Genomic DNA, 18,366 nt, shown 5'->3' with positions numbered 1-18,366 from the left:
TTTCTTCTGGCTCAGCCTTGGAATGTTATATTTTTTTAGAAAGTTGTCCATTTCTTCTAGGTTATCCAGCTTATTAGCATATACTTTTTCATAGTATTCTCTGATAATTCTTTGTATTTCTTTGGTGTCAGTAGTGATTTTTCCTTTCTCATTTCTGATTCTGTTTATGTGTGTAGACTCTTTTTTTTCTTGATAATTCTGGGTAGGGGTTTATCTATTTTGTTTATTATCTCGAAGAACCAGCTCCTGCTTTCATTGTTTTTTTCTATTGTTTTTTTTTCTCAATTTTATTTATTTCTGGTATAATCTCTTATTATGTCTCTCCTACTGACTTTGTGCCTCATTTGTTCTTGTTTTTCTAGTTTCATTTATTTTGAGTTTAGACTGTTCATTTGGGATTGTTCTTCTTTCCTGAGGTAGACCTGTATTGCAATATACTTCCCTCTTAGCATGGCCTTCACTGCATCCCACAGATTTTGTGTTGTTGAATTATTGTTGTCATTTGTCTCCATATATTGCTTGATCTCTGTTTTTATTTGGTCATTGGTCCATTAATTATTTAGGAGCATGTTATTAAGCCTCCATGTGTTTGTGGGATTTTTCTTTTTCTTTGTGTAATTTATTTCTAGTCTCATACCTTTGTGATCTGAGAAGCTGGTTGGTACAATTTAAATCTTTTTTATTTTACTGAGACTCTTTTTGTGGCCTGGCATATGATCTATTCTTGAAAATGTTCCATGTGCACTTGAGAAGAATGTGTTTTCTGTTGCTTTTGGATGGAGTGTTCTATAGATGTCTGTTAGGTCCATCTTTTCCAATACATTGTTTAGTGCCTCTGTCTCCTTATTTTCTGTCTGGTTGATCTGTCCTTTGGAATGAGTGGTGCATTGAAGCCTCCTAAAATGAATGAATGCATTGCATTCTATTTCCCCCTTTAATTCTGTTAGTATTTGTTTCACATATGTAGGTGATCCTGTGTTGGGTACATAGATATTTATAGTGGTTATATTCTCTTGTTAGAGTGACCCCTTTATCATTATGTAATGTCCTTCTTTGTCTCTTGTTCCTTTCTTTGTTTTGAAGTCTATTTTATCTGATAGAAGCACTGTAACTCTTGCCTTTTTCTCCCTATTAGTTGCATGAAAAATCTTTTTCATCCCTTTACTTTCAGTCTGTGTATGTCTTTGGGTTTGAAGTGACTCTTGTAGGCTGCATATAGATGGGTCGTGTTTTTTAATCCATTCAGTGACTCTATGTCTTTTGATTGATGCATTCAGACCATTTACATTTAGGGTAATTATCGAATATACTTATTGCCATCGCAGGCTTTAGATTCATGGTTATGAAAGGTTCAAGGATAATTCCCTTACTATCTAACAGTCTAATTTAACTCACTTAATATGCTATTATGAACACAACCTAAAGGTTCTTTTTCTTTTTTCCTCCTTTTTCTTCCTTTTCCATTCTTTATATGTTAGGTATCATATTCTATAGTCTTTGTCTATCTCTCAATTAACTTGGGGGGTAATTGATTTGATTTTTCCTCTGCTTAGTAATTAATTGTTCTACTTTCTTTGCTGCAGTTTTATTTTTCCTGGTGACAGCTATTTATCCTAAGGAACACGTCCATCTGTAGCAGTCCCTCCAAAATGCACTGTAGAGATGATTTGTGGGAGGTAGATTCTCTCAGCTTTTACTTATCTGAAAATTGTTCAATCCCTCCTTCAAATTTAAATAATAATCTTGCCAGATAGAGTATTCTTGGTTCAAGTCCCTTCTGCTTCATTGCATTAAAATATTATTCCACTCCCTTCTGACCTGTAAGGCTTCTGCTGAGAAGTCTGATGATAGCCTAATGGGTTTTCCTTTGTATGTGATCTTTTTTCTCTCTAGCTGCTTTTAAAAGTCTGTTCTTATCCTTGATCTTTGCCATTTTAATTACTATGTGTCTTGGTGTTGTCTTCCTTGGTCCCTTGTGTTGGGAGATCTGTACACCTCCATGGCCTGAGAGACTATCTCCTTCCACAGACTGGGGAAGTTTTCAGCAATTACCTCCTCAAAGACTCTTTCCCTTTTCCTCTCTTTTTCTGCTACCCCTATAATGCTAATATTGTTTTGTTTGGATTGGTCACATAGTTTTCTCAATATTCTTTCATTCGTAGAGATCCTTTTTTCTCTCTTTGTCTCAGCTCCTTTGTATTCCTCTTGTCTAATTTCTATTGCATTTACTGTCTGTTCTACTACATCTAATCTTTTAAATCCCTCCATTGTATGTTTCATTTCAGAAATGGAATTTCTTAATGATTGTATATCTGTCCTAAATTCATCCCTGAGTTCTTGAATATTTTTCTGTACCTCCATGAGCACATTTATGATTTTTATTTTGAACTCTCTTTCAGAAAGATTGGTGAATTCAGTTTCATTTGGCCCTTTTTCTTGTGTTTCTGAAATTTTTGTTTGATCCAGGTTCCTCTGACATTTCATATTTGTATGTTGTACCATGTAGTGCCCTAAAGCTCTAGTATCTGGAGCTGCTCAGCCTCTGGAGTGATGACGGGGGTTGCAGGGTATCAGCGCTGCTGCCTAAGGGGAGGAAAGAGCTTTTTCCTGCTTCCTGGCTGCAGTGCCTGTCTCCACTGTCAGAACCAGTTGGCCAGGCACACAGGTTTAAGCCTCCGTGCTTTGCGTCTGTTGCTGCAGTAGGCAGGGCCTCCCTCTGGCTAGCCTGATGCCAGGGCAGGGACTGCTGGTGTGCAAGCTGGTGCCGGGAGCCCGGGAGGAAGGCACAGCAGGCTGCGTATCACAGCGGGGGTTTCAGAGCTGAGCAGCTAGCAGGGGGATGGAGCACCTGAAGTTCCTGAAAGTTCCCAACCTGCTGAGCAGAACACGCCCAGACAACCCTGTCCACCTATTCTTTCTCCCGCACAGCAGGCTCCGTGCAAATTCTGCCCCCTCAGCAGCACTCTTGCAGCTAGGAAGCCTCTCAGACCGCCTGCCTTTCCTTTGTCCCAGTGCGTCCAGATGTGGATTCCTGTCCTCCACAAACGCCTGGAATCTCAATCTCTCTGAGTATTCCGCCTGTCTTAGCTTTCCAACCCCACCAATTTCCAGAGCACCATGCATTGTAGGTCTGTGCTCCCAAAGCAGATCTCCTGGCCTGGGTGTTCAGCATTCCTAGGCTTCCATCCCCTCCCTTTCTCTACTTCCCTCCAGTGAGCTGGGATGGGGGAAGGGCTTGGGTCCCACCGGGTCATGGCTTTGGTACGTTACCCTGTTTCATAAGGTCTACTCTGTTCTTCAGGTGTGTGCAGTCTTGTGTAGCCTTTCCTGTTGCTCTTGTAGTAACTATATTTTCGTATTATATGTGGTTTTGCGAGGAGTTCTGTTTCTTACCTCTCACACTGCCATCTTGAATCTCTAATATAGCTTACTTTAAAAAATCTTTTATAGTGATTGTATTAACATCAAGCGGTGTATGTTGTGGGGCCAGGGGTACATAGAAACCAACTGCCACAATGACTTTCTTAAGACCGTATATAATTCCTCAGACTCTCACCAGTTTAACGTAATTGCTATCTTTATTCCCTTTGGTCAATCAGATTCAGCCTCTTTATCTTGTCATTTTCCTGAGGAACTACACCTATTTCATCTTACTGTAGTATTTGTTGTTGTTACTAGTTTTAAAATCTGCGTGGACTTTTTCAAAGTAGCAGTTCTCTAATCTTTGACATCCCAGTTCTTAAAAAAATAAAAGGTGGGGAAAAATTGGCACTAAGTCATTTTAATTTTTGATAATTATGTTTTCTTAGCATTATCTTTTGGGGCAACCTATACTTCATTAAATGCCCATGATACTCTAACATTCACTTGAAGTAGGAAAGAGTACTGAATACTTAAACACAGGATTTCAGTGATCATTTCATGGTCAGTCAGGATAAGTTTTTCAGGTTATCTAGTGTGGGAGACATTTACTTATAATTATATTATTTTCTTACAATTCTATTTTTTTTATAATAAATTCTTATAGGGAATAGGAGATAAAATTTGTTGAATATCTACTGTGTGCCATGCACTATATTATCTGCATAATCTTGACAACCCTGTGAAATAGGTGACCTTATCCCCATTTTACAGATGAGGGAAGTGAGGTACAGAAAGTAAAGTGATTTGTACTAGAACTAAAAAGTGGTATGTAATACCCTCAAGATCTACCCCCATGTTATCACAAATGGAAAGACTTTATTCATTTTTTTGGCCAACTTTCTTATGTATGTATATACACACGAACAGGCACAGCTCAGAGATATTACAAGTTTGGTTCCAGACCACTGCACTAAAGTGGACAGTGCAATAAAATGACTTAAATGAATTTTTTGGTTTCCCAGTGCAGATAAAATTATGTTTACAGTATTTTATAGCCCGTTAAATTCAGAATGGTATTATGTGTAAAAAACAATGTACATACCTTAATTAAAAACTATTACTAAAACTGCTAACCATTTGAGCTAATCATTTGAGCTTTCAACAAGTTATCCTTACTGATCACAGATCACTATAATAAATATAATAGTAATGAAAAATTTAGCAATATTTGAGAATTATCAAAATATGACACAGAAACATCAAATGAGCAAATAAATGCTGTTGGAAAAATGGTGCAGATAGACTTGTTTGAGGCAGGGTTGCCACAACTTCAATTTGTTAAAAAAAAAAAAAAAAATACCGCAAAGCACAGTAAAGCAAGGTATGCCTGTACCACATTTTCTTTATCCCTTTATCTGTTGATGGACACTTAGGTCATTTCCATATCTTGAATTTTGTAAATAGTGCTACAGTGAATATGGGGGTACAATATATCTTTCAGAGTTAGTGATTTCATTATTTTCATATAAAAACCCAGAAGTAGAATTGCTGGATCATATGGTAGTTCTGTTTTTAATTTTTTTCAGGAACCTCCATACCGTTTTCCATACGGCCGCATCCATTTGCATTCCTATCAACCATACACAATGCTTCCCTTTTCTCAACATCTCTCCAACACTTCTTGTCCTTTTGATAACAGCCATTCTAGCAGGTGTGAGGTGTTATCTCATTGTGGTTTTGATTTGCATTTCCCTGATGAGTAGTAATGCTCGGCACCTTTTCATGTGCCTTTTGGACATCTGTATGCCTTCTTTGGAAAAATATCTATTCAGATCTACTCATTTTTTAATCAGATTTTTTGCCTTTTCCTTTTGAGCTATATGAGTTTTTTATTTATTTTGGGTAATAACGCCTTATCAGATGTACAATTTGCAGATACTTTCTTACATTCAGTAAATTGCCTTTCATTTTGTTGATGGTGTCCTTTGCTGTGCTTGCAAAAGCATTTTAGTTTGATACAGCCCTACTTGTTTATTTTTGCTTTTATTGTTGACTTGCTTTTGGTGTCAAATCTTAAAAATCATCACCAAGACTGATTTTTAAGGAGCTTACTGCCTATATTTTCTCCTAGTAGTTTTATGGTTGTCAGACCTTATATTCAGGTCAAAATGAACCCATTTTGAGTTCATTTTTGTGTGCAGTATAAGAAAAGTGCTCCAGTTTCATCCTTTTGCACATGGCTGTTCAGTGTTCCCAACACTATTTATTGGAAAGACTGTCCTTTCCTCATTTTATATTCTTGGTTCCATTGTCATAAATGAATTGAAGATATATGCATTGGCTTATTTCTGGGCTCTCTATTCTGTTCCATTGATCTATCTATATGTCTATTTTTATGTCAGTACTCTATACTGTTTCAATTACTATAGCTTGGTACTATAGTTTCAGGGAGCATTAGGCCTCGAGCTTTGTTCTTTCTCAAGACTGCTTTGGCTATTTGTGTGTGTAGATCCATATGAAGTTTACAATTGTTTGTTCTACTTCTGTGAAAAATGCCATTGGAATTTTGATAAGGACTGCATTGAATCTGTAGATTGCTTTGTATAATATGGACATTTTAACAGTATTAATTATTCTAGTCCATGAGTATGGAACATCTTTCCATTTACTTCAGTTTTTCAGTCTTCAGTTTCTTTCATTAATATCTTATAGTCATCATTGTATAGGTCTTTCACCTCCTTGGTTTAATTTACTCCTAGGTATTTTATTCTTTTTGTAATTGTGAATGGGATTGTTTTCTCTCTGATAGTTGTTTTTAGTATCTAGAAATGCAACAGATTTCTTTATATTGATTTTGTATTTTGAAACTTCACTTAATTTATTAGTCCTAAGAGTTTATTGGTTGGGTCTTTAAGGTTTTCCTATGTACAGTTGACCCTTGATCAATGAGGGTATTGGGGTGCTCAGCCCCCATGCAGTCAATCTACATATTACTTTTGACTCCCCAAAAGCCTAATTATTAATGGTTACTTTGGACCAGAAGTCTTACTCATAACACAGTCCATTGATACAGATTTTGTGTGTTATATGTATTATGTACTGTATTCTTAAAGTAAGCTAGGGAAAAGAAACATTTTTTTTCAAATTGTTGCAAACCTCAAAAAAAAATTTCCAGTATATTTATTGAAAACTATTTGCCTGTAAGTGGACCTGCACAGTTCAAACCCATGTTGTTCAAGGATCAACTGTACAATATCATGTCATCTGCAAATAGTGAAGTTTTTCCTCTTCCTTTCCAATTTGACTGCCTTTTATTTCTTTCCCCAATTGCTGTGGCCAGGAATTCCAATGCTTTGTTGGCCAGAGGTGGCAAGAGTGTGTATCCTCATCTTATTCCTGATCTTTTATGAAAACCTTTCAGCTTTTCACTAGTGATAATCTAGTCATAGACTTAACATATATGGCCATTGTTATGTTGAGGTATGGTATCCTTTGTACCCATTTTGTTGAGTCTTTGTCAAATGGATGTTTGTGTCAAATGCTTTTTCTGTATCTCTGGAGATGATTATATGAGTTTTCTCCCTCTTTTTGTTAATATGTATCACATTGTGAGAAACACTCACTGACAAGTGGACACAGAGACAAAGAGAACAGCGGAGTGAGGCTTTAATGACGGTCTTGCAAGATCGGGTGTCTGGTGGGCAGGCACACCTGGGGAGTTTAGCTCCAATAATTTATCTCCTAGTACGCGAGTCCCTCCCCTGGTTCCTCATTGGTTGAGTACTACAGGGTTCACATTCTTTCCCGGACGTCACCTAAGCCAGTTATATCTTCCCTTTACATTTGTCTTAATTTTATTGGTAGGTTTAAAAAAACTCAAATAGGTATTGCCAGGCCCTTATCAATTCCCCCACCCCCACTCTCAGCCCAAGCAGCTTCCACCACGTGGCCCTTTGTTAATACCTTACTGTTAAAATGTTTAAACATCCTAGTGGGAATAAATCACATTTAGGTTTTATACTCTTTCCTAACAACATTGACTGATTTGTAGATGTTGAACCATCATTGCATCTCTGGAATAAATAACGTGATCATGGTGTATGATCCTTTTAATATATTGTTTAATTTGCTGTGCTAGTCAGTTGGTGTTTGATAAAAGTAGAAAGGGAATACAATGGAGAAAGGAAACTGTTCAACAGATGATGCTGGAACTCCTGGATATCTGTACATAAAACATAACCTCAATTCATACTTCAAACCTTATGTAGAAATTAACTCAGAATGGATCGTGGACTTAAATGTAAAACCTAAAATTAAAAGACTTCTAGAAGGAAATATAGGAGAAAATCTCTGTGACTTGGGTTAGGTTAAAATTTTGACATATGACTCCAAAAGCACAGTCTATAAAGCGAAAAAAATGATATTTTTGACTTCACCAGAATTGAAAACTTTTGGTATGTAACAACAAAGAAGCTACAACTAGAAGAAATATTTGCAAATCACATTTCTAACAAAAGATTTTTTTACAGAATATATAAAGAACTCGAGTTCAACAATAATTCATCTTAAAAGTAAGCAGAAGATCTAAACAGACACTTTACAAATCAAGATAACGCTTATGGCAGATAAGCACATGAATGTATGCTCCATGTCATTAGTCATTCAGGAAATGGAAATTAAAACCATTGTGAGGTACCTCTATACATCCATTAGAATGACTACTGAAAAAGAAAAAAGACAAACACCACCAACAAAATGACAATTCCAAATGCTGACGAGATACAAAGCAACTATAACTTTCATATCTGGCTGATAGAAATGAACTGGAACATTTCCTCTGGAAAATAGCTTAGTGGTTTCTTATTAAGTTAAACAAATAACTTATCCCATCATTTCCACTCCTGGATATTTACCCAGGAGAGATTAAAAATACGTTCACACAAAACCATGTGAATATTATGGTAGCGTTATTAGCAACTGCCAAAGACTGAAAACAACCAACATGTTCTTCAGTATGTGAATCACTAAATAGCAGTACATCCATGCAATGAAGTCTATCAATAGAAAGGATTAAACTATCGATTCATGTACCAAAATGGATAAATCTTAAATGCATTTTTCCAAAAAATGGTAAAGCTTGAGAAATACTGGGTCAAAAAACTATTATGGCTTCCTATTGTATGCAGAATAAAATCAAAGCGTTACAATGTTTATCACTCTACTTCCACTAAAATGTAAATTCTATAAATGGAATGATTTTTGTTTGTTCACTTATGTTTGTTGACTGAAGAAAGTAAATATTCATACTGCTGGTATACAGATAAGAATCAACTCAAAGTAGCTTGGTAAAATAGAAACAGAATTTGAGCACAAATCTTTCTGACTCTTAACTACACTTCTTGCCATCACACTTATTGAAATACCTTTGGCTTAGTATAGTTTCAAAACTAGTCCCTCATCCTCAACTCTGATGTGCATATTATAATCAACTGAGAAACCTTTCAGATTCTTCCTCTGGTCTGTCTTCCGTAGAGCAGTGTAAGTCACCTCAGGTGATTCTGATGTGCCGTAACAAATGGGAAACACGGTGGGTTAATAAGTGCTTGTTGCATGAGTGGATGCACAGAGCTGAAAGCCTAATACATTGTTTGCCTGCATGGTTTGGTCTACTGCAGTATATTGACTTGCCCTGGCATTTTCTTATGATATCCTTCTTCTTTTTTTTTTTTTACCTTATCGTTTAAAGTTCTCCATTTCTGAAGAACTTCATCTTCTCTAAAAGATTTCTGGAAATAGTTTTTTAATTTAAATGCAGTGAAGTTTTTTACTGCAGAGTATTAACCTGTGGGTGGGGAAATTGAGAGACAAAGATTTAAAGCAAGAGTTATAGAAACGTGCACAATTAAAAGTTATTCAGAAATTAGGGAAAGCTTCTGGGGCCCATTGACAGGCTATATTTTTCCTTATTTTTCCATTAAATACTTAAAAAGTGCTGTGCTTTATTAGTCAAAAATGATGAAACTTTGCCTAGGTTTTCCTGTAAAACTTAGAAACCCCAAACAAGGAATTATTTCAACCTCTTTGATAATCCATCAGCTGCCTCATGAAGCTCTATATATAGGTTTATCTTGAAGTTAGAGAAATACTATTTAAGCATTTAATTCAAACAAAGAGGGAACAAGCACACTACAAGTTACATTATTAGCTGTGGTAATGGAAAAGTGAAAGGACACATCTGGCAAATTTCTAGGCAAGGTTTGTGAGACTAAATCTTGAGAGGGAATAGAGCTATGACTGTTTTAAAGGATGCATTTCCTGGTGAATTTCAGGCTTATTGAACTCACATTTTTAAAATGAAACAGACTTGGCAGTAATTGAGAACCACAAAAAGGTTTCTAGATGCAATTATGCTTTTCAACATGAATGACAGTAATATTTAATGTACATTTAGAGTATTACTGATTTTTTTAAGTACCTTGTTGTTTTTAATAAGTATCCCCAAGATGTCATTGCTTTCTTATATACTTCTTTTTTCACATCCTGGATAGGAATTATTTTTCTTATAGAACATTTCACTAAAGTAATAATGTAAATCAAAGGAAATGTGTTACTTACTGATCTGACTCAAAAATTCTGAAAATGTTCATAATTTGAGCTATAGTTTATTAGGGAAGAAGATAAGACCAAAACAACTGAAAGTTTCCAAAACCTTTTAGAACCTACATGATATCCTCTATATTTGGTTATAGATAAAAATATACAATAAACTGGAGTCCTCATTCAGAGAAATAAACCCTTATAATGCTTAAAGCAGTACAATAAAAATAATTATTTCACTGATAATAAATAATACTCCTAGATTCTATGAAAAACAAATTAAATAATAAAATAAAATAATCAAAACAAAATTAAATGATTTAGGCTGTACCTCCCTGAAAAAAATCCCAGAAGTGGTTATAGTATATTGTGATAGAGTGTGGGAGGGAGAATTTGCTTTCATTGAAGATGAGATGATAAAGGAGAAGTAGTTTAGGCTAAAGTTCAGCAACCCTCTGAAAATTAAGTAAAAATTTAAGAATTAAGCAGTATGATCTAACTGATATATATAAATATTTTAGTACATATATGCATGCAAACACATATTTACATATATTTATCAAAATGCTAACAGTGGTTATCTTCCATTAAATAGACTTTGGAGTTCTTTTGTCCTTCTTCTTCATACTTTCAAAAACTTCTGTGTGTATGTATATATTTAAAGTTAAAAAAAATAACAAAGTGCCCTTAAAAGACCTTACTTACCAAATCTGCATCCTCAGTCTTACCGCTTAGCTAGGGGAATCCAGGAGGTTTTTAACAACCAGTGTGTGTACATTGAAATCACCCGAGGAGCCTAAATATCAATGGTTTTGTGCCATCCTCTAGAGACTCTGATTTAATTGGTCTAAGATGTAGACTAGCTAATGAAACACTGAAGTTCTTCAAGTAATTAAATGTACAGCCAAGGTTGAGAGCCTCTGTTTTACAGGAAATTGAAGAAAACAGCTCATGTTTTTCGGTCCTTTAATTTGATTTCTGTTGAAACTGTTACTACCATGTACAAAGTTTGTATTGAGCAAGTATGTTATTATTTTCAACTTCTTTTAAAGCTATGTTTTAATGTCCTGCCTGCCACAGTTAACTGGGCAACATGATAGACACTTGTTTTCTCCCTCTAGTCTGTCTTTTACACTATCTCAGTAACGTGTTTTCTTTTTTTTTTTAATCTTTTAATATCTTTTTTTTAATTAAGGTATCATTGATATACAATCTTATGCTCAGGTTTCACTGAGCAACATTGTGGCACAGTAACATGTTTTCTAAAGCATAAAATAATTATATCACTGCCCTGCATAAAAGTCTTTAAATTATCCATTCTCTCCAGGTTAAAGTATAAGTTTCTCAGTCTGGCCTCAACCTATTTGCAGCTTTATCCTCTCTTGATCCCATATTAGAGATCCTGAACTTCATCTGTACTCATCTTTCTTTGAATAGGCCTTTTATTTCATACCTGCTTTTGCATATGTTGTTTCCTTTATCACTAAATTTGATCATAGTTCAAGAGTAAATTCAAAAATATTTATTGCTTGGAACTAAACTAGCATTTATTGAGCCAAGGACTGTGGTAGGTACACTAAAGTAGCCCTTAAATCCTCACAGCCATCCTTAAAAAATGGTCATTTTTCTTTACTATACAGATAGGAACCTAAGACATTTAGAGGGTAGATAACTTGCTCAAAAAACGAAGCTGGTGTAGCAAATAGATTTCAAACTCGAAGTCCTGTGGTTGTTTCCATGTCCTTCTTCCCTCCCCCCATACCTCTCTCTTTATGTTGCTTTAGTAGTAAATACTCATATGATCATTAGCATAACCTCTTCTCAAATATCGAATGCATAAACATTTGATGTTTTCAGCCTTGTTTTGAATTCTTTATAGTAGAAGAAAATATATTTAATGGTCTTAAGGTAGAACAATCACTGTTTCCATTGTTCTGTGTATAATCAATTTTATTAGTTTGCTGTGACTATCTGATTATAATCAATGAATTGCATAGTCCCATTATTTACATTTTAAAATCTTTTCTCTGATGTCCTTATAACTACTAGGCAGTTTCACTTTTACTTTATTCTAAGTTAACACCTGTTCTGGAGTTCTTACATGAACAAAATTTCATTATCTTACAAATTGAGGTGGGTTGTACATAATTTATACAGAGATTCAAGTGTATTCAGTCATACAGTTCAGTCAAGCTATTTCCTGTCCATGTGAAGAGGAAAATTGAAAAGTCCATATGTATAGATAACATTTATAGTACCAAGTGTAGCCTGGGAAACCTTAAGTAACAGTCTGTGTGGGAAAACAGTTTGCAGTTTAACCAGTTTAACATAGTTTAGCAAGAAGTTAATTTGGGTAATGTTAAAAATAGAGGAGATTTTTGGCTATTAAGATAACATGGCAAAATGTAATATCATTTGTTCCCTTACATACGCTTCCCAGATTCTATTAGCATTCCTAACTGTGATACTATCAGTTTCTTTAGGATACTGCTTCACAATTATTGTTTTATATTCTAATCTGGTAATTTTTTCCTCCATTAGAATGTGAAATATGTTGCAGAAGCATTCCAGTGGCTGAAGGGGGAAGGAAAAAAGTGCCACTCTCTACTACAAAAAAACAAAACAAAACATGGGAAATACAACCACCAAATTCCGTAAAGCACTCATCAATGGTGATGAAAACCTGGCCTGCCAAATATATGAAAGCAACCCTCAGCTAAAGGAATCCCTCGATCCAAATACATCGTATGGGGAGCCCTACCAGCACAATACTCCATTACACTATGCTGCTAGACATGGAATGAATAGAATATTAGGGTAAGTATTCCTGTAAACCAATTGATAACAAATCAGTGAAAGGGAGAAAACCACGACCCATGAAAATATATACATACATATATGCATGTTATGTAGTATTGCAGTTAATTAAACTTTCTAGGCTTGAATCTGCCTGAATTATTAAGTATGATTTTTTAAAATTATGCTTAAATTAGACCAAAAGTTTTAAAAGTGAGGCTGGTTCACATATTCTTGTTGCTGTAATACATTTAGATCTTCAGTATGTTTCATAGTGCAAAATCTTGATAAAGTTTAGTTTTTCATTTATAGTTCATTCTAGAAATACACTTATCAGTTATCAAAAAAGTGCAGGGAATGTTGTGTACAGCACAGTTCTAAGCTCTGATTAGCTAGTTTATATTGAACACAGATGTTTTTACCTCTTCAGGTTTGAGTTTCCTTTAAATGGGGTTTAGTTACTTGAAAAGACTTTTCTAAAAACAAAATATTAAGGCTGAAACTACTTAAACTTGAAAAATATATATTTCAACATAAAACGTGCTTTATATGAAAATTCATACCTAATTACATGGGAATTAAATTTGGTACTTGCTAACTTATAAAATGAAATAAAGGATAGAAAAGTACTTCTAAAACAAATCAGTGTTTTTAGAAGTAGATGCTAAAACTATGGATGTCTGATGCTAGAAGAGAAAGAAACACTTCTTGACTTAGACTGTGAAATAGAATTCTTAAACCAGTATTCAAAGCTCTCTGACAAAAAATTTTCAATCTTTTTTCTATTTCTTTTAGTACAAATTATGGTTCAAATTAAGCTGCTCTTTTTGGTATCCCTGAAACATGCCATGTGTGTTCTGTCTGCCGTGTCCATGCCTCTCTCTGGACGAGGAATATCCCATTCCCTATCCCCCTTAAGGTTCTCTTTCTTACCTAAATTTTACCCCTCCTTTTAGGTCCTGTGCAGGCTTTATCTTCTTACATCCCATAGGAATCTATCTTTTTTTGAACTTCTATAGCTCTGTTTTGCTTGTGTGTGTTACTTATTTAGTATATACTGTCTCATTGTATTTTATAGTTTTTTGTATCTTCTCTCTGCATACCTGAATTACAACTTTTGAAAGTACCTTCTTTGTACTTCTAGCATCTAGCATAGTATCTTACACAGAGTAAATAGAAATTTTATAAACTCATTATACAAGGAAAATATTTTTGTCATTAGGGTTTGTGAATGAGAAAAATTCCATAAATATTTAAGGTCATCCAGGCCCATGCTTTCTGTAGCCTCTTAAAAATAAAATGGGTATTTCTTGAATTAAAAATACATATTTCTGTAACCTCTCATTTTTGCATTAATCTTTTCTTATCATTTCTCTTGAAGTACCTATTTAGACACCACCTCCAATTCATCTTGTTTGAAATGTTATATTTTTCCCTCCAAAACTGGACATTAATAGAATGCTTATACAACAGTGGCAAACACTGAGGGCTTACTATTTTCTAGGTACTTTTACAGTGCTCTATATGAGATTGTATATCATCCTTAACTTACTCTTCTCCTTCACATAACCTAATAACAAAGTTCGCTAAGTCTTATCTCTTGGATTCACTTCTTGTTGCCATCACTCAAGCTTAGTTCACTCTTTTCAACCCCCACTCCCAATGCTGAAAATATCTGACCATAAATGTTCCTTTTGCAAATCTTTTTCTCTTACAATCTCATGTCCACATTAATTTTGCTAAAGTAAAGCCTTTCCAGTGTTTTTCTGTCATGAAAACACTGTAACAGTACCCTGTTGTCTGCCCTAGTCGTTTGACTTCCAAAGAGCTCTATTCTGCCCACGTTCTACCCAGTCAGCCAGTCTCTTGTTACTATCTAACATGATCTTATTGGTCAAACTATTTGATTGATTTCTCTCTTGGTTTTCTCACCTTTAGAAATTCTACCCTTTTAGCTTTATTCCTGCTGCTCCTTGGTTTTCAAATGTCTTCTTTCTTTCTTTACTTCACTGTCCTTTAAGTCCTAACCTTGGTTTCTACTTTTTTCATGCTTTCATCTCCATCTACTCTGACCTGCAATATTCTTTCTATTCTCTGAAGTTCCTACAACTTAGATTTTAAACCATCCTATCTCTATTAAACTCATCTCCTCCACTGGATTGTAAATATAAATACTGTGTTAGATACTTAGTAATGTTCTCAACAGTTTATCTATTCCTTGCTCAATCTGTTAAGGCTTTCTTTATTTAAATTGAACATTGTCAGTGACATTACAGAGCTGTTGCTTTAGCTTCCTAATACAGAACACTCCACTAATATTTAATATCAAATCTTGTCTTATGATTAAAACTTGCTTGGAATACCAAAATAAAGTGTATTTAAATACTATTACAAAGGTAATATGTATATTTTAACATCAAAGAAAGCAAGTAGCGAAATATTTTTTAACCATTTATCATATAATTTATAAATATTCTTTATAAAGTAGAAAAAAACTAAGAAAGCTATCTAATCTAGTGATTCTTAAAGTATGTTCTGAGGACTTGTGGATCCTCAGGCTCTTCCAGGGAGTAAATGAGATCAAAATGATTTTCATACTAAGCTGTTATTTGCCTTTTTCACTGTGTTGACATTTGCAATGAAAGTGAAAAAAATGACAGAAGAAACTGTTAATGCTTTTAACTAAACCAAGGCAGTGCACCAAACTTTACTCATAATCATTTTTGTATTCATTACTTCCAAGTACTTGCAATTTAAAGAAAAAGCCAATTTCACTTAAAAATGTCCTTGACAGAAGAGTAAAAATCATTAATTTTATTCTTCATCCTTAGCACACATATTTTTAATATTCTATATGACAAATGGGAAGAATGCCTAAAGCACTTCTGACACACATGGAAGTATGAGGATAGCTTTGAGGAAGAGAACATGTACTGTTCTTTGAGTTGCCAGTTGAACCACTTGCTCTTTTCATGAAAGGCCATTTTAAACTAATAAATACAAATAAACATGGTTATTAATATTGGGATACTTGGTTGGCATTTCCGTGAAAATGAATTAAGCAGGCTTATCAGTTCAAGAAAAAACTGACAGTATTTGTTGCTAGTGATAATATTCAAGTGAATATTAGAATTTTGGGAAACTTGTATTCACTAACTTTAGTTTGACAGCCTCCCAATCTTTAGAGACTTTTATGATAAGATTGGTGGTGATATAAACTAATGTAATTTTTAAAAATATTGTAAAATGAAATGTGGCAACATCTAGTAGGTCTGCATAACTCAGTGACAGTATCTTTCAGATCAATATATGATTTTTAAAAATTATGCACAGATACAATATTCAGAATGCAACGTGGATCACTGTAACAGTATAAAAAGTTCATTGATAACGATTTCATATTTTACATTGCAAGTAATCTTTAAAATGACCACAATGAATTTTTTGTTTAATATCAAATATGAATATTTACAGTTATCTAAAAAGCTATTTTTAAATACTTCTTCCTTTTCTAACTATATAAAGGCTGGATTTTTTTTGTATGCTTGAACTAAAACAATATATTAGAACAGACTGAATGCTGTGAGAATCCATCTGTCTTCTATTAGCTAGACAGTGAAAGAAATTTGTAAACATGTAAAACAATGCCATTCTTTTCATTTATTTTTTAAATATAGTTATTTTTCATTTTAAGGTATTAGGAATTATAATATATAATGGGTTTTTTAATGAATAAATATTTTAAGTGTCTAATTTTTAATATATATGTATAAATAGATATTCATTTAATATTTGATATTATATATAAAATATATTTGGATTATATATATGTGTGTGTGTGTATAAAGCCCACATAAACAAAAGCTCTTAGGAATATAAAGTAATTTTTAAAGTTGTAAAAGGGACCTATGACCAAAAAGTTTATAAATTGCTAATCTGGTCAATTTTCATGGTTCCTCTAAGCAGAAGTATAACTGTCTGTCTCCATTATGTGGTTATCATTCTGTTGAATGTGTATTTGAAGACCTAAGGCCTAAAGAAAAGGTGATAAATATTCTCTTTTAATTACCAGGTAGGGCTATTTTATGATTTGGTAACATACTTTATACTTAACTTTATATTTATATTTGTTTTTTAAAATTTATTTACCTAGTAAAGAGAAAATCACAAATTATTATTTTAAATAAGTTGCTTTTGGAATTAAGAAATTACTTTTCTTAACACTGTCTCGTAGAATAAGGTTAAATATGTTTACTCATCTGCATTAAGTAAAATACCAACTCTATTTTAATTATTTGTGTTTTAGACGGCTTAAAATATTTCACTGTATTTAACCTTGCTAAACTTTCAAACATGTTAATAGCCATTATTTTCTCATGCTACCTCCTGTAATCAGGGTAACTACCTGCTAGCTTCAGTATAGACCCTGGCTCAGCTTGACTAGATTCCTAACACAGTGCATGTACAAGTAGACAAAGGTAGCTATACGTAGTCAAGGACCTAGCAGCCATAAAGTTAAGCACCCATTTGTAATAAGACCTTAATTTTGTCCCCATCTTCATTAGCTTTATGGTACCTCTGACAGCATGTATAACTTTCCTCTCTTCTCAGGCAGAATAATATGATAAAAGAAGAGTGGTTAACATTTTGGCAGCTAGTTTGCATCCATATATCTCTAAACCCAAATGCTGTGTGTTAAGTTTCCATAGCACATTGCATCTTTCATGAAAAACTAAATCCACATTCATATATAGTTACTCCTTAATGTAGACAAAAGACTGTTAGCCCTTAGAGTCAGTGTGTTTAGTTTGGATATACAGTTAACTAGTTGTTTCTTCTGGAAAGTCATCTAAGATGGGGATTTTCTTCATAGATTTTTACAGAATATCTTCTTTTGCTTCTTTGGAAATAAAAGGGGCCTGTCTTTTGGTATAAATAAAATATATGACCTTTGTTGGAGCATGTCTTTATTACAGTATATATTAAGCTTTGAGAATTAAAAAAGTTTCAATACTTGATGTATTTTTTTTAGATCTTTTTATTTCAGGAGTAATGAAGTGCTTTTAAGTGGATTGAAATGTAGTCGTCTTCTCCTAAACCTCCTTGCATGCAAACCCCATAAGTTGGGATTTAATGTTTTTTTCATAATATTCCTAACTGATAGAATAATATCTGGCAAATAACAACAGCTCAATAAATATTTGCTGCTTGAAAGAGAAGATTTAAAAGGAACTGAAGGCATATGTATGTTAGTGACTGAGAGAATAAGGGTGTTAGGGCAAGAAATTGAGGCTCTGGGAGGAAATACTGTCATTTCGGATGGACCCCAGTTGAATATGATATGACAGTACAATATACAAGAGAAAAGAGACTGTAAGAAGTTAGAATATGGTCTAGAGGTCAGATGAGAAGTCATACAGGATGATAGAGCATTAAGAATCGTCACAGAAGTAACAGTAGAAGCCCTTTGAAAGAAACCATGATTCAGCCCCCACTGTCTCTCCTTTAGGTTCTGATAATACTTTACAATTTACAAAGTGTATTCACAGAAACCATTGAAAGATAAATGACTTTGAGAGTGGATGTGTTCTAAAAGAAGGGAATGTGTTC

The 18,366-nt window shown here is 34.0% G+C and overlaps 1 protein-coding gene across 6 annotated transcripts in view; it reads left to right on the top strand.

The window, feature by feature from the left end:
• ANKIB1 (ankyrin repeat and IBR domain containing 1) overlaps nt 1-18,366 on the top strand; it is a 162,541-nt gene that overhangs the window by 57,992 nt on the left and 86,183 nt on the right. For all 6 annotated transcript variants that reach the window (XM_037019878.2, XM_073238842.1, XM_037019877.2 and 3 more), the window contains exon 2: nt 12,502-12,777. In XM_037019878.2, coding sequence (XP_036875773.2) covers nt 12,590-12,777 — 188 coding nt within the window. In that variant the 5' untranslated portion in view covers nt 12,502-12,589. The remainder of the gene's footprint in view (nt 1-12,501; nt 12,778-18,366) is intronic.

The sequence above is a fragment of the Manis javanica genome, chromosome 6, assembly GCF_040802235.1.
Source record: "Manis javanica isolate MJ-LG chromosome 6, MJ_LKY, whole genome shotgun sequence".
Classification (NCBI taxonomy): Eukaryota; Metazoa; Chordata; class Mammalia; order Pholidota; family Manidae; genus Manis; species Manis javanica.
The sequence above is the reverse complement of the archived record's forward strand: the minus strand, read 5'-3'. Positions and strand labels throughout refer to the sequence as shown.